This window comes from Spea bombifrons, chromosome 2 (genome assembly GCF_027358695.1).
Source record: "Spea bombifrons isolate aSpeBom1 chromosome 2, aSpeBom1.2.pri, whole genome shotgun sequence".
In the NCBI taxonomy this organism is placed as follows: domain Eukaryota; kingdom Metazoa; phylum Chordata; class Amphibia; order Anura; family Pelobatidae; genus Spea; species Spea bombifrons.
The window spans coordinates 129741116-129757638 of record NC_071088.1 but is presented as its reverse complement, the minus strand read 5'-3'; the positions used below and the strand labels follow the sequence as shown (position 1 = coordinate 129757638).

Below are 16523 nucleotides of genomic sequence, written 5' to 3'. Positions count from 1 at the left end.
TGAATTTGTATTTTTGTAATTTTTTTATAAAATAAAAAGACTGAAATGACCTGAATTTCAGTCTTTTTATTTACTTTTTTTATCTTTAATATATGTATGTGTACATATATATATATATATATATATATATATATATATAATAACACTCTTTAAAAAGCCAGGTTGCAGTAGCATACTTTTTGTTCTTGTTTTCTTTTTCCTTTTTCCTTGATAAATATAACTTTCATGCAATATATTTGAACAGGACCTTAATAGTCGGGCTCAAGGTGAAGTTACAATCAGGGAGGCTCTGCGGGAGCTGGATCTTTGGGGAGCTGGAGCGGTGTTTACTTTGACCGATTATGAAGACAGCCAGGCACGGAAAATAAAGCTAATCAAGGACTGGAAAGATATAGTGAATCAAGTTGGAGATAACCGATGCCTTCTCCAGTCTCTGAAGGATTCGCCGTACTACAAAGGCTTTGAGGATAAGGTGTCTATATGGGAAAAGAAGCTTGCGGAGCTTGATGAATATCTGCAGAATCTCAACCAGATACAAAGGAAATGGGTGTACTTGGAGCCTATCTTTGGCCGCGGGGCACTTCCAAGAGAACAAGCCCGTTTTAATAGAGTGGACGAAGACTTTCGGTACGTAGAGCTAATGCTTGAAATGTTTTATATTTAAGTTTCCCTCTTCCATGTAATTTTATGTGTGTGATTAACTTTGTAAGAGCTATGTTTTTGAGTAGACCATTGTATTTCAAGTTTTTGATCCGTTTACTTGCTGTGGTTTGTATAGATGAGCCAAAGGTCTAAATATGGTCTCTGGTCTGAGTGTTTTTTTCCTGTTACCCAAGCGGACATGGTCCTTTTTCACCAGGGGTTCTCTCAGGGGACCCCCTGTGACCACAGACAATGGTATACATACGTATTAAGCATGAAACTGAGAGCTACTCAACAAATACTGATTTTGCCGGCATTCCCACTGCCAGTTCTCACGATTGCCTTGATCTTTACTCACAGAACAAACCATATTGACCATATTTTCCTAAGATATATCCCAGATCGACTTTTTTTTTTCTTCGGACACAGCTTGTTTAAATGGTGTGAACATCAATTAAATGTCCAGCTACTTTCTCCTCTCAAGAAAAATCCCAATCAATTTTTGTCACGTAGGAAACTCTTTTCACTTGTGTTTTTTGTACAGGTTTCTATTTTGTCTGACCAGCTTCTTTCCTGCTGATATGTGGCCCTTCGGTGTTACTAACTAATATAAAAATCCACAGCTCCACTGGGTTTGATGCAAAGTAAACTCGCTCTCATATTCTTTTTGTACTTTGGGATTTATTCACTAAATAAAAGCTTGCAGGGGAATTTTCAATGCCATCTCATTGACTTCCCTTGATGTTGTGAAGGACCAAGCCTTGTAAGCCTCTGTTGTAAGAATAGTGTGGTTGGCTGAAATCACAACTACTACCGACTCTTTAGTGAATAGTATATATTTCTTTTGGCTTGACCAATGTCTTCTGTGGTGGGACATAGACCTTGTAGTTTGGTCTTTGCAAAAGCTGCAGGATCAAGGGGACCATTAATGGGATAGATAGATGCAATTTAATGATGCTGTTTTAATGCATAACAATATTAATTCCCTTCAGTGCAATAATGGCAGATATAAAGCGGGACGACAGAGTAACGTTATTAACGTCTCGGGCTGGAATCCGGAACTCTTTGATTACTATACTAGATCAGCTTCAACGATGTCAGAAATCCTTAAATGAATTTTTGGAGGTATGTATATTTTTGCTATAAGCTCTGAGAATATATGTCTTATTATTACATGAGAGGAAATATTAAATGTTTATTTTTTTCCCCCATTTTGGTGTTTTCCAGGAAAAAAGGTCCGCTTTCCCTAGGTTTTATTTTATTGGCGACGATGACCTCTTGGAAATCCTGGGGCAGTCCACCAATCCGGCTGTAATTCAGTCTCACCTGAAGAAACTGTTTGCAGGTAAAGCTACTGAATTTTCAATAGTTACTTCGGGTCAACAAAAAGCAAGTTGTTCGATGGAAGCTAAACAATGTAGCACCAAGTGGTGAATAAAGAGCTGGTCAAAAAAAACTCCTTTACTCAGTACATGAGTCCAAAAGGGACCCCTACAAAACCACACATTTTTGGGAGAAGAAAAGTCACTTTTCTTTGGCTTTAGTTTCTATGCGACCTCTTAAAACATATTAAAAGACTGCCGGTCTCCCCCTAAGGAGCTGATAAAATCTAGAATATATATATATATATATATATATATATATATATATATATATAGACACAAATTAAAGGATGCCAGTATCTCCTCTGTTAGACTACTCAACACTCCCCAGAAATAATCCTTTAATCAAGTAAAATGTTATTTTGTTCATAAATTTTTGCTGAGGACACCTAAAGAAGGCTGATACCATGGATCGTGAAAAAGTTTTTTAAACGTTTCTGCGTTTTTGTATGATTAATGAGAGGAAAGATCCCAGTGGCAGACCTGCTGCGGTTTATTAGCACCGGGAATAAGGCAGCACTCAATTTGATACCATAAATAAAAAAAAAAAATTACAGCATATCGTTTCGCTTCTATATTCTTTCATTTAAATATTGACATGAATTTATTCCCAGCTGCGTCGAGTGGGACGTTTTATTACTCCCTGATTGGCATAATCCATTCAAATATATGTTTACCCTTGCGTGTGCACGACTACACATAAAAGTCTGCTCTTCATAGCAGATTAGAACATATTGATGAAGTGCCCATCGCAGGTATCATATGCGATGGCTCTGCCTCCCGACCCTTAGCAAAGTAAATATTCTCTCTTACCTTCCAATCGTTTAGGAGTGAACAGCGTCACTTTTGACGATGACTTCAAGAACATAACTGCCATGAAATCCCTGGAAGGAGAAGTTGTTCCTTTGAGAAGCATGGTGCCCATTTCTAGTGATGTTGAGGTGAGACCCACCAGAGTGACCTGTCCAGGAGAAGGCCGTTCATGGATTCTTTCAGTTGACGTGATGGTTTCTGTGCTTCGCAGGTTTGGTTAAGCAATTTAGCCACACAGATGAAAGCCACTTTGCAGATGCTACTAGTAGATTGTGTTAATACAGGCAAAAGAGCCCAGGGCATCATTGATCCTCTGCGATTTCCTTCCCAAGTAAGTATCCGGTTAATGCTTGGCTTTTTATCTGCGTTTGATTGCCGTCCACAGGACACGCTAACATCTAGTTGGTAGGGATTGGGCTCCTAGTGCTTTTACGTTGCTTTTCCTTTTTGTTCTAAGATTCTGTGTCTAGCCGAACAAATTCAGTTCACTGAAGATGTGGAGAATGCCATCCGTCGAGGCAGCCTGCATGAGATCGAGCTGGAACTGGCGGCTAAACTGGAGCACTACACCAGCATTGATAATACGAAAGGTGCAGGTAGGTAAAACCATTGACGGTAAGCATAACACTAAAATCCTGCACTTTAAGAAGGTTCCCCAAAGTTCCAGGTGAAATAAGCCGGCCACTGATAGAAGGATGAGCTACAGGTCCAGAGGCAATCGTGGAATAGGTTGTTGGTTCCCACCAAAGGGATGCCTGCTCGAAACTCATTTTAACACGAGATCTTCTCCTCTGTGTCTGCAACACTTTATCTCACCGAAAGACTGGGATATTTATGTTAACATCGAAATTAGAAGTGCTGATTTCTCATTTGCATTAGTGTTACTTTTCTGTATGTATGTATATATGTATGTATGTATGTATGTGTATATATATATGTATATAGGTATATAATTTTTTTTTTTTTTTTTTTTTTTTTTTTACTCGGTTTAGCTTTTATTAAGGTGCTGTACATTTTTCTTTTTGAAGATGCAGGAATCCTTGAGCTGAAGTTAAAGGCTCTTATCCTTGATGTGATCCATAACATTGACGTGGTGAAGACATTAAACCGAGCCCAGGTACGCAGCACGGAAGACTGGGTGTGGAAGAAGCAGCTGAGATTCTACATGAAGCCCGACAGCATGTGCTACGTACAGATGGTCGATGCGGAAATGCAGTACACCTACGAATATCAGGTGAGTTTATTGTCCGAATCTAGACTTTCAGCTCTGAAATCCTCCAAATGAATTGCTAATTAGTGTAAATAAAAAGGACTACAAATGGAAAAAAGAGTTGGTCATAGATTGATTCATTGGATTCCAATGAAAATTGTGACTAGAAGAGAAGGAGTTAACATTGTTGAAGTAACCAGTAATAAATACTGACGCTGATATTCATTCCACTCACATATTTGTCTAAAACAACATTTGTTCAAACTGTTCCATCTAATCCCGTTCCAGGGCAATGCTCCAAAACTGGTTTATACTCCACTGACCGACAAATGCTACCTAACGCTGACTCAGGCCATCAAGATGGGTCTTGGGGGGAATCCCTACGGCCCAGCGGGGACCGGCAAAACGGAGTCCGTCAAGGCTTTGGGTGGACTTCTTGGAAGACAAGTTTTGGTTTTCAACTGTGATGAGGTAAAAAGCTGTGGCGATGTATAGCGGGTGTAAAAAAATCTTTTTGAACAGAATTTAAATGCGTACTTTACTGAAACTGAAGTAGAAATGATAAAATACGCGATTTAGAACATCATTTTGACCCTGACCTTCTCTCCATCATCAGAACAAATATTTGCCACCAACCCAGATTTTGATATATTCATAAGATCTGTGCAATGTATATGAAACCTCACATGTGTTCCATAGAGCTAACCATTTAAACTTCCAGTTGAAAGGATTATATTAGCCGCGGTGCACCTGATTGATTTTAGAGCCTAATTGAAAAAAACAAATCCTTCATAAATGCACAAAGTCAAAAACCGCCAATTTCCCTTTAATGTCAGTGCCATAAAATAACACTGATGGCGTCGATTGAGTCGAGTACATGGTCGGAGTAAAGATGTAAATAACCTCCTGCCAAATGACACGTGTGGGAAATCACTCAAACGTTGTGCGTTTATATCATGGTGCTAAGTAGACATGCGCTTACTGCAATGCGAACAAAACACAACATAGAAACATTGAATCCGACCGCAGATAAGACCCATTCGGCCCATCTATTCTGCCCATGTAAAGACTCAGACCTTAATCAGAACATGGTCTCCTCTTCCTCAATGTATTAGCCTCTACCACTTCTGATGGGCGGCTGTTCCATGTTACTTTCTTACTAATTGTTGTATACAATGTATGCTTAACATACGGTTTGGATCAGTGATTACTAGCACTGCTGTCAGCGTCTGTGGCTGTATATTTTTCAATTTCCAATCTGGGTTTTAATAGCGTTGAAGATCTAAACAGGCTCACAAGCACAGGGGATATCTGCAAGGAGGCATCTGGCCAAGTTTAGCCAGTGAGTCCATTATATATTTCTTCACACAGAAATATTCAATCCTTTACTAACTAATCCCTGCTGGCAATTATGGAAGGTGAATTAGGCTGCCGTGGTGTATAAATGCCAATCAACATGCGTATCGTTGTTGTTATTGGTTTTAGGGCATTGATGTAAAGTCCATGGGAAGGATATTTGTCGGCCTCGGGAAGTGTGGCGCCTGGGGCTGCTTTGATGAATTTAATAGACTAGAAGAAGCGGTGCTTTCGGCTGTGTCTATGCAAATTCAGACCATCCAAGATGCTCTGAAGAACCATAAATCTTCATGTGAACTGCTAGGGAAAGAGGTAAGGAAGGAAATATTTCTATATTTTCGCTTCGTTGTATGATTACTAGCTTTCTGTTTGGTATTGGTTGTTTTTCCTCTGGACAGGACCGTTGTCAATATGTCTGCTTAGTAACTCGGCCCGTGTTTTCTCCGATGCTTCAGGTTGATCTGGATCCTAATTCTGGAATTTTCATAACCATGAACCCTGCTGGAAAAGGTTACGGAGGGCGACAGAAGCTTCCGGATAACTTGAAGCAGCTTTTCCGCCCTGTAGCCATGTCTCGCCCTGACAACGAACTTATTGCCGAAGTGATCCTCTACTCGGAAGGTTTTAAGGAAGCCAAGGCTTTGGGTAGAAAGCTGGTAGCCATATTTAACCTGGCTAGGTAGGACATTGCCGGTGCCCAAAGACTGCGCGGATCTGCTCTTGCCCTCAGTCGGTGGGTTCTTTTTTTACTGGTAATCTCATGTTTTTCTTGCAGGGAACTCCTGACACCTCAACAGCATTACGACTGGGGCTTACGCGCCCTAAAGACGGTTCTCAAGGGATGCGGGAACCTTCTTCATCTGCAGAAAAAAAGTGGAGAAAAAATGAATAGTAAGCTTAAGTAGTTTTTATTTATAACCGAGCTCTTTATATATTGAACGTATAGCTCAAAACCACACTTAGGTCCTGTTGTGTTTACCTCATCTCTGAAAACACTGTATGTTGATCGTAGTGTAAATTGGTGATGAGGTACTGCTAAACACCATTGTACACACAGGTGGCCCTTTAAACGTGCCCATGTCATGTGACATTGAGAATGCCCCTGTATTGTGTGATACAGGCTGTGCTTTCCAAATGTCCGCTGAATAGGGTGATCATATATTAGATATTTCACATTTATCACCAGTGACCCTCGCTTGTCCGTCTGTGACGTGTTCTTTTAGCGTACAGAGCGGTTTGTGTTCTCTCTATCCCCGGCTTCAGCGTGTACGGAGAGATACAGGGTTATCAGTTTTACCTTTCATCTCCATATGCTTTATCCTGCTGTGTAACAGATTTCACGCGGCACGAATTAGAGTAACTCAGCAGTCCTAACAACACTCACGCTTAGGAATCCTATAACGATTTCTCCATGGCTAGCTATCCTGTGTGTGCTTTGAGGTTTAAAAGTTTGAGGTGACTGAACACTAAGAAGCATATATATGTGTTTGAAGTATTAATGTCAATTGATCAACATCAACATCAGAGTGATCTACGCATTGGTCAACATCAGAGTGATCTACGCACGATATACAGGCTAGCTTTATAGGCAGATTCCTTAAAAAAAAAAATATCAAACACTACAATAGATAGCAATTTGCAATTATTTGGTTGCGAGACAATGGGATAGATGGATGCTGCCTTCCTTGTTGCTGAGAGCTGGGATAGAGTATCATATCCCGACGTTTTGCCTTCTAAGGGCACTCGAGGTGAACTGCGTCTTCCATTTTTCTTTTCTGCCTTAACAATACATACGTTTTGTATTTCAGAAAGGTATACGTTGATTTCATATATACCAATAAACGTTTGTTTTTCAGTTGGCGAAAGTCATATTGTGGTACAAGCCCTGCGACTCAATACCATGTCAAAGCTTACGTTTGCCGACTGCTCGCGGTGTGATGCCCTAATTAAAGATGTCTTCCCCGGAATCGATTTTAAAGACGTAGAATACCTGGAACTAAACATGGCTCTGCAGCAGGTGTTTGAGGAAGCAAATTTAGAAATCATTCCAAGTCAGGTAAAACTGAGCACAACGAGAAGTCTTTTGTGTTTGGATCTGTGATAGAAACCATCAAAAAGGTCCGCTAAAGCACCAATGCAGTTGGCTGGTCGCTGGAAAAATAAACCACCATGATTGATCTGTCAGTGTGTAAAATGCCTTAAAACCTGCACCTTGGTTATTGTTTCTCAGATTAAAAAAGCTCTGGAACTATATGAACAACTGCGTCAGAGAATGGGGGTGGTCATCGTCGGGCCAAGCGGTGCCGGCAAATCAATTCTATGGCGCATGTTGCGAGCGGCACTTGGCAAGACGGGAAAGGTGGTTAAACAGTACACCATGAACCCGAAGGCCATGCCGAGACACCAGCTACTCGGCCACATAGACATGGACACCAGAGAATGGTCGGATGGCGTTCTGACAAGCAGCGCCCGTCAAGTAGTGCGAGAACCTCAAGGTATGTCGCTCAACATATAACCCTAACACCGCCCTTATACAAATCCCAGACATTCTTATTTCTCCGGTTAGGTTAGCACCTTCCACATTCCTTGGAAAGTTATTCCAGATGTCCACTACTTTTTCTGCACCGTTGTACCTCCTAGTCTGTGTTCACATCAAACGTTGTTGCTTTAGAGGTCTGCAATGTGAACTTTTTTGTTGTCCTTTGCAGAAATGAGTTCTTGGATCATCTGCGATGGCGACATTGACCCCGAGTGGATTGAGTCTTTGAATTCTGTCCTTGATGACAATCGCCTTCTGACCATGCCTAGCGGAGAGAGGATTCAGTTTGGCCCCAATGTAAACTTTGTGTTTGAAACCCACGACCTAAGCAGCGCTTCTCCTGCCACCATATCGAGAATGGGAATGATTTTCTTAAGGTGAGATGACGTTTTTTAGTAACGTTAAGTAATTTATAAAGCTGGCTATAGTTGTTGTGTAAACATGTTGAGCCCTCGTCCTGTTCTGTCCTGTTAAATAGGCCACTAAATTAAAAATTGCCTGAATTTTCCCTCCAAATTGAAATTGTGCATTTTGGTGAGATTTGTATACAATGTGTGGTTTTGTGTGTACTGTTCAGCATTTACAACCATCTTGCTAATCATACAGTTTATCTGAGTTATCTTTTCCCACCTTGATCCCACCTTCCTCTGTAATTCCATGTTCATTAGTGGAGGGTCTATTCACTAAAGACTGGGTTGGTAAGAGAGATGAACCTGTTCGGCTACCCAGAAGATGCTTACTACAGTGTGCACTTAATGATATCGGGTAGCCGAAAGGTTCATCTCTCTTACCAACCCAGTCTTTAGTGAATAGACCCCTGAAGGATCTGCAAGAACACGTGAAACCTCACCTGTTGGGACGTGGGGCACAGCCTTGACCGAGTGTCTCCATGTTTGAAGAACCTTGAACTAGAGCCCTGCCCAAAAATAAAACCACAAATAGCATTGAAACTTTTTTAAAGAATAGGCATAGCTGCCTGAGGCCTGTCGATAACGTAAGCCGGCGGCTCGGGTGACAAACGAATGGTAGCGTAGGTAACGTTTATCCTCTATCGCAGGGCTCGGTGGTCTTTAGCTAACAAATGAGAATGGACAAATATAATGATGAATTGGGACGTTATGCTACATAAAACCAAATTGGTCCATTTTGTCTTTGCCTTTTTTAATTTCTCTATTAAACCAGATCTTTTTTCTTCTTGTTTTTGAAAAGTGATGAGAACACAGATCTGAACTCTCTGATAAGATCGTGGCTCCGCGGACAGCCCGAGAACCTCCGACATAACTTGGAAAATTGGATTGGAGACTATTTTGAAAAGGGATTAAACTGGGTCCTTAAACAGGTAAATTCACTTGCAGTGGGCATTTTGGAGATTTTCCATGTCATTCCATGTTAATTCAAACGCACCTGTGCAGCCGATTTGGCTTTCATGTATACATGTAGTAAAGCAATTTGGATATCATATCATAGCAAACATATCATTTGGTATTTTCTCTTTTACTCTTTAAAGGGAAAGTCTAATGTCCTTGACTCCCCTGCTGTAGAAGAATGCATATAAAAAAAAAAAAAAAAAATGCTTTTCTAAAAAAAAATTAATATCCAGCCAAGCTTGAAACATCTTCTTTCTTAAGCTGTCAATCAGTCGCAGTAAACTTCTTCCGATGGGAGCATTCCTTTCACAGATTGACAGCTTAAGCAGCCAATCAGTGCATTAAAATCAATAGGAACACTTTGTGCTCTGGATATGACCGAAGGTGAGTTCATCGCTTGTTGGGAGAAGCATTCAGTCGAATGCAAATCCTGCGGGGCACGTAGCTGAGGGGTGGGGAAAGGGGCAAAGATTTGGGGAGATTCTGCAGAATCCCCTTATGCTTCTGCAAAACAGACCACTCAAATTTAAAGGGACCATGCAGCTATGTTATGCATTATAGCGTGTGTGTGTGTATATATATATAGAAGTGCTATTACAATTATCCTTTAATTTGTGTCATAGAATGACTTTGTGGTAGAGACCAGTCTCATTGGAACGGTTATGAATGGATTGTCGCACCTTCACGGGTGCACGGATCGCAGTCAGTTTGTCGTCAGTCTCATCCGTGGACTCGGAGGGAATCTCAGCATGAAATCAAGGAACGAATTTGCAAAAGAGGTAATTTACAGTTCAAGGAAGAACTTAATGTGTCTCTGTCACCAGCAATTTATCACGTAATATTAAATGTTAAATGCCAGAATTGGAGGTTGTGATTTGAAGCTAGAGGTTGGAAGGGTGAAGGGTAATTCTATTTTACCGGGAGGGTAGTGGATACCTGGAACAGACTTCCAGTAGTACAGACAAACACACTAAAGACGTTCAAAAAAAGCTTGGGCTGTACATATAGTCGCCCTAAAGGGTTAAAAACAATTTAAAAAGGCGGACTAGATTGGCCAATTGGTTTTCTGTCATCACAATACATGTGTGTGTATATATATATATAGGATATAGAATAAATATTTAAAAGACTAAACACATGAGTGTCATTTATTCTCACTTTAATTATATTTTGCTGCTAACACCTAGTAACTGTTTGTTTTCCCCGTTCCGTTCTTTTCCTGTAGGTTTTCAGTTGGGCTAGAGAATCACCACCTGATCCCCGCAAACCCTTGGACACCTACTATAACCCCAAAGCCGGGCGCTTGGAATCGTACGTCCTCGAGAAACCCGACAACCTGACAATCGAAGACTTCCGAAATCCTCAGGCTCTCCCGGTTATCAGGACGCCCGATATCCAGAGAGGACTCGATTATTTCAAACCCTGGCTGGGCTCCGATACTAAACAACCATTTATATTAGTTGGTCCTGAAGGTTGCGGAAAAGGGTAAGGCAGGAACCAAACTTTATGATGAGACTGATTGGGGACAAGGGCAAGATTACCTAAATTACACCCAAATAGTATTTAGTGATGGCCTGAGAATAAAGAAAAAACACGCATTGTACTGTGAAAATTGCGAGTAAATATATAGATTATAATTATTATTTTTTTTTCTAGGATGCTCCTGCGCTACGCGTTCTCCCAGCTTCGTTCCACTCAGATCGCTACGGTTCATTGCAGCGCACAGACATCCCCCCGTCACGTCTTGCAAAAGCTTACCCAGACCTGTGTGGTCTTCAGCACCAACACCGGCCGAGTCTACAGACCAAAGGACTGCGAGAGGCTGGTGCTTTACCTAAAAGACATTAACCTACCCAAACCCGACAAATGGGGGACCAACACTTTAGTTGCGTTTTTACAACAGGTACGTTCGCTGCCAGGTTTATTTGTATGTTGTAAATAAACGAAAGTAATAAACTGTAGTCAATCCAAAGAAAGAAGTAAATAGTAATTCAGGTCCAGCTCAAAAAACTTTTTATTCTACTATGATTTGATACATGTGTTGATGAATCTAATTTGTAAATGCTACTTATAGTTCTGTGTTTTAGTTTTCTATTTCTTTTCTTGCAACAAAAAAAGGTTTTGACGTACCACGGCTTCTATGATGATAACCTTGAGTGGGTTGGGCTGGAAAATATTCAGATTGTGGCCTCGATGTCTGCTGGAGGCACCCTAGGACGACACAAGCTGACCACTAGGTTCACATCGGTAGTCCGTATATGTATTGTGGAGTGAGTATTTACAGTCCCGTATTATTTTAGACCCTCGTTAGTTCTGTGCGCAGGCTGCACCCATGGGTCTGCCAATTCATATATCTTAATCATCGTCTTGTTATCCCCTTTGCTTGCTTTGCAGAGGACTGATACCACTGGAGTCAATATCCAGCTGTACCAAATGTAAAAGTCCTGTGCCGGTCTCATAAATCAGTCTTTTATTTGTTCCCTGTACTGATTATATTAAAAATGGATATAGATCAACTAGTACCTACCCAGCAGTCGTCTTTCCACTAAAAGATGTCACAAACACTCTTCTTCTAGTGGAACCGCTTTTCGTTGTGCTTAAGGAAGCTACTGATGGCTTGTAAGTCTCCAATGCGTATGGAGTATAAATATCTAATTTATTTAATCCTTTCCTCCAAAAAATACACTGTTTAAGTATAGATAATATAGATTTAGACAGTAGGTGTACATATTTTTATTCTTTTAATCCCAATCCACAGTTATCCCGAACGGGAACAACTTCAAACTATTTGCAGCTCGTATCTGGAGCCCGTTATTCACAGAAGCCTAAAGAATCACCCAACGTGGCGCTCGCTGGCAAAAATCCAGCAGATAGCGGGATCTATGGTCCAAGTTTATGAGCAGGTAACTAGTTAAAATGTTAAATGAAACATAAATTCACTTTGCACTTTTCTCCTGTCAGTACCTTTTACCCCTTTACTGAAAGTGGGCAAATACAGAAGGATATTGACATTTTGGAAAGAGCAACAAGAGCAACTAAATTTATCATGCATACAAGTCCCCGTTTAGCAGGAAAGAGTAATGGATCTCAATATGTATGCTTGAAGTGGATGGGAGAGGTGATACGGTAGATACATTTAAAAATATGAAGGCATTTAACGAAGAACTGGTAGAAAGCTTATTTAGAACAAGAGGCCATAACCTAAAACTAGAGGGTCAGAGGCTTAGATGTAACGTATGGAATCTTTATTTTACCGGGAGTTTTTACTCACTTGATGGCCCAAATTGTTCTTATCATCCATCAAATTCAATGTTTCAGTTTATACACCCTCCCACTCTCCGAAAAAGAATTGTAGCTGATGATTTTCTAGCAGAGTAGAGAGAATGTATTCTTGCCCAGGCATAGGGCAGCAGGTCCGAGGCGCTGCAGCAGTCCCTGGGCCGCTTTACCCAGGGGAGATGATAATATTGGGCTATCATTCTTCCTGGTGGGCCGCAGGGGAAATCAGAGACCTCCCTTGTCACTGTCCCATTTACACCGTGGAGGTCTTGTGCTTTTGCCTGCACCAACCTTTGTGCTGCTCAAGTTTCTAAGGCAGGGTGCGGGGTGATGGGGGCCATATTTCTTCTGGACAAAGCAGCTACAAGCGGAGGAGGTCTCTGCCTGTGTCAAGCCTAGGGCTGCTCCCCTAGTAAATACATCGCTGGCAGTGGCTGGCGGGGATTCTCGTGGCATACGATCAGTGACAGATAGCTTAGAGAGGTGCAATGGCTAAGAGTTATGAGCCAGAGCACATCTGCCAACAGTGAAGAGAACCAGAGAACAATAGATCTTCTCTTCTGTCTAACGCATCTGATTGGCCTGAAAGGATGAGGTCATACTGTGTACTATGAAGTGTGAGATAAATATTTCTAATTATTTTATTCTCACGCAGGTTCGTGCCAAATTCTCCGTTGATGATTATAGTCATTATCTCTTCACGCCTTCCATCCTTACCCAGTGGGTCCTCGGGCTGTTCAGATATGATCTATCTGGCGGTAGGTTTATTGTCTGTTTCTCTTGGTTTAGTATTTCCTCTGTTGTGGCTGAACTCATACCGTGCCGCCGGCACCAAGTGCTGTACTCGCCTCCATCCACCTCGAGTGTAGCTCGGCTCTGGGGAGTGGGGTTTGGATTGAAGGGGGTTTTGTGGAGCTTCTTCTCCTAAGCACTTTATTCTAGCCTTTTGAAGAATGCATATTAGAATACTTACAGAGTTCTTTAAAATGCATTGTTTGGCGAGGCGGTCCCTTTAATTTACCGGTGCGCTAGTGCGTGCTTTTAACAAGATTATTTTCTGCTCCAAGGATCTTCAAAACAGCTTCAAGATTACGTGCTGGAAATTATCGCGTATGAAGCCCGCAGATTGTTCCGTGACCGACTCGTAACCACTAAGGAGTTAAATACTTTTGACAACATTTTAATGTCTGTTCTTCAAGGAGACTGGGGTTCCGAAATCCTAGACAACATGACGGGTATGATTGTATATACAGCATTTTTAAAAGTTGTGATTTATAAACCCAGTATAAATCAAAGCCATGCTTCCTGAGCAGGTGTGTGATGATCGCACAAAACACAATGTTTCAGTAACATAGTAAGATATAATACCTAATTGGTAAAATTATTACAAACATACCTTGTTCCAAAAGCCCCACAAGTTATCTTGAACATGGCCCTGGGGGGATCCTGTCTGGTTGCTGATCACACAGAGCTAATCAGTTAGATATTTTTTTGGTCTATTTTCTCCCTAAAGGGGTGATATAAGCATTACTTTATACTTTATATCTCATTTGTTTGAAACCAGTTGGGAGATTGTCATAAAAAGTGATTCAGGTGCAAAGTATGAATAGCGGTCTCATCACCATAGAAGCCGACGGAATATTGACGGAATCCGTACAATGATATACAGTATAAAAAAGTGGTGCAATATATGCTTTATTTAATTGATGAGTCTGTTTTAAATCAAACCAAATATACAATATTTTTTATCCCTTTGATATATAGATTTGTTTTATGTAACTTGGGGAGCGCTGCATGAGGCCGGAGGGGTATTTGCACCAGGACAATCGTTACCCCCGCATGGAAGGCCACTTGGAAGATTGAACTCTGCGGATTTAAAAGATATTATTAAAAAGGTTTGTGGGCTTTGGATGCACTTTCTATTAGTCTTGACATAACATACTTTTTTTGTTGCTAAACAGTACATCCCACGTTAAAAGCTGCCATGTAGTATGTTGGATTTCGGTTTATACATCACACATACTGCAGGGGGCAGCACTTTATACGTGTCGTTTAGCAACATATGGGAATAATGGCTGATTCATAAAATCAACAATTTGTGAGGTTTATGCATTCTATTTTATCTCAAAAACACAGCACAATCAATATCCTAAAATGCAGAATAGATTTATGTGTTCGAGTTTTCTTGTGAACTTCATTGGATGTGATTCAGAAAGTGGTAGGCGAAGACGGGCCCCTGCAGCGCTGCACAGACTTTACATTGAACTTAGGGGTATATTCACTAAACTGGGAGGCATGAAGTTATCTCCACCTTTGCTATGTATGGATAATGCATAGCTAATACTGAGAGATTCTCTAAGTCACCTCCCTGACCATACATTATAGAGCAGGCGCTCACTGGGTTCAGCTTCATAGTGACGCTAAGGAGCATGAAAAAGGAAATATTTAACGCTTGTGCAAAAACCCCTGGGCTAACAAATCCACCCTCACTCTAGTGTATTTCAGGAGCTGTGGTTTCCTTGCCTTGAATTCACTATACTTTGTAAAGGACCAGCCCTGGCCAATTTCTCCTGCAAGGGTGGCTACGATGCCCCTGTTTATTTAATCATTCAATCAGTGTGATGGAGTTCAAGAAATCTCCCCAATCGAAATATCTTTTTACATAGGGCAGTCCATGCTATTCTTACAGCTGAAGCTCACTGGGGTCAGCCCTTCATAATGTAAAGGGAAATCTGCAGCTTTTCTACAAACCCCCTCTTTAATAAATAACCCCCAGAATTAACTCCAGAGTCATAGCTGCCAAAACCCATGGCTATTGTGGTTGCGTTCCCTTTAGTGAACTGATTACACTATTCTGATATTCTAATAATTCAGCAGCTTCATCGCAAGTGTAATTTGTGAACCATTGTTACGTTATATGTACGGTTATACGTTTTAAATGATTGTGGGGCAGCACCCCTGGGTTCAAAGTTTTTATTCTCATGCATTACACATGCCAGCTGCAGGGGCTTAAAGAATAACTAGCGTCTGTGTAGGTAAAATCCTTGATACATATCTATAGTTTATATATGCTTGTTTGTTATTGTATGTCTCGCCATGTATGTATGTACGTGTACCATGAGACTGTATATTTTTATAAAGTCCTTAGATTAAAGGACATAAAGAAGGCGTACGTTTCCTTTTCCATAGACTATTATGCTGACCTCCTGTAATTTGTTTAGGGCGTCATTCAGTACAGCCGTGATAACCGGGAGCTGGATATCCTACTGTTCCACGAGGTGCTGGAGTACATGTCAAGAATAGACCGAGTCCTGACCTTCCCGGGCGGCTCGCTACTCCTGGCCGGGCGCAGCGGCGTTGGCCGCAGGACGGTCACGTCTCTAGTTAGTCACATGCACGGAGCCGTGCTCTTCACCCCCAAGATTTCCAGGGGCTACGAGCTAAAACAGTTCAAGAATGACCTGAAACAGGTAAGGAGCGTCTAAGGTACACGGTCACGTTACTAGTAAACCCTTTAAAGTCTGAGAGTTCTTAGTTTTCCATGACAGGTGGCTGATCAGATGCAATCCCATAATCCCCTGCCAGTTTTTGGGTCATGGATGACCTGTCCACCACACATGTGACTCTGGAGTTCTGTGACTTAATGTAAAGTGAATAGCAAACTGTTTATTACCATTAACAAGCCAAATCGGGAGGCATATGGTGTGGCTTGCGATGACAATTCCTGTCTTGTATCATAAGAATTGCGATATTGTTAAAAGGCTAACAGTCTAGATTTATGTTTGACGCCAGTTTCTGCTCTCCGACTTACCGATGATATATGGCATGTGTGACGTGTTGCCGTCTCGCTTTATTCCCCAGCCTTAGAAAATGTCATGTGTTTGATTAGGGATCCATTATTGTTTATGGGTCTGGAAAGCTCACAAGCTGTTTTA

General features: G+C 41.2%; 1 protein-coding gene across 2 annotated transcripts in view; it reads left to right on the top strand.

Annotated features, from left to right (window-relative positions):
- The window catches only part of DYNC2H1 (dynein cytoplasmic 2 heavy chain 1), a 146519-nt gene that overhangs the window by 25982 nt on the left and 104014 nt on the right, over positions 1-16523 (top strand). For both annotated transcript variants that reach the window (XM_053456486.1, XM_053456485.1), the window contains exons 26-49: positions 245-627; positions 1635-1767; positions 1870-1987; positions 2853-2965; positions 3049-3168; positions 3295-3433; positions 3866-4071; positions 4336-4518; positions 5533-5715; positions 5859-6082; positions 6179-6294; positions 7260-7459; positions 7634-7898; positions 8112-8319; positions 9152-9281; positions 9933-10088; positions 10535-10794; positions 10966-11212; positions 11428-11579; positions 12068-12212; positions 13244-13346; positions 13656-13823; positions 14353-14483; positions 15810-16058. In XM_053456486.1, the coding sequence (XP_053312461.1) occupies positions 245-627; positions 1635-1767; positions 1870-1987; positions 2853-2965; positions 3049-3168; positions 3295-3433; positions 3866-4071; positions 4336-4518; positions 5533-5715; positions 5859-6082; positions 6179-6294; positions 7260-7459; positions 7634-7898; positions 8112-8319; positions 9152-9281; positions 9933-10088; positions 10535-10794; positions 10966-11212; positions 11428-11579; positions 12068-12212; positions 13244-13346; positions 13656-13823; positions 14353-14483; positions 15810-16058 (4332 nt within the window). The remainder of the gene's footprint in view (positions 1-244; positions 628-1634; positions 1768-1869; positions 1988-2852; positions 2966-3048; positions 3169-3294; positions 3434-3865; positions 4072-4335; positions 4519-5532; positions 5716-5858; positions 6083-6178; positions 6295-7259; positions 7460-7633; positions 7899-8111; positions 8320-9151; positions 9282-9932; positions 10089-10534; positions 10795-10965; positions 11213-11427; positions 11580-12067; positions 12213-13243; positions 13347-13655; positions 13824-14352; positions 14484-15809; positions 16059-16523) is intronic.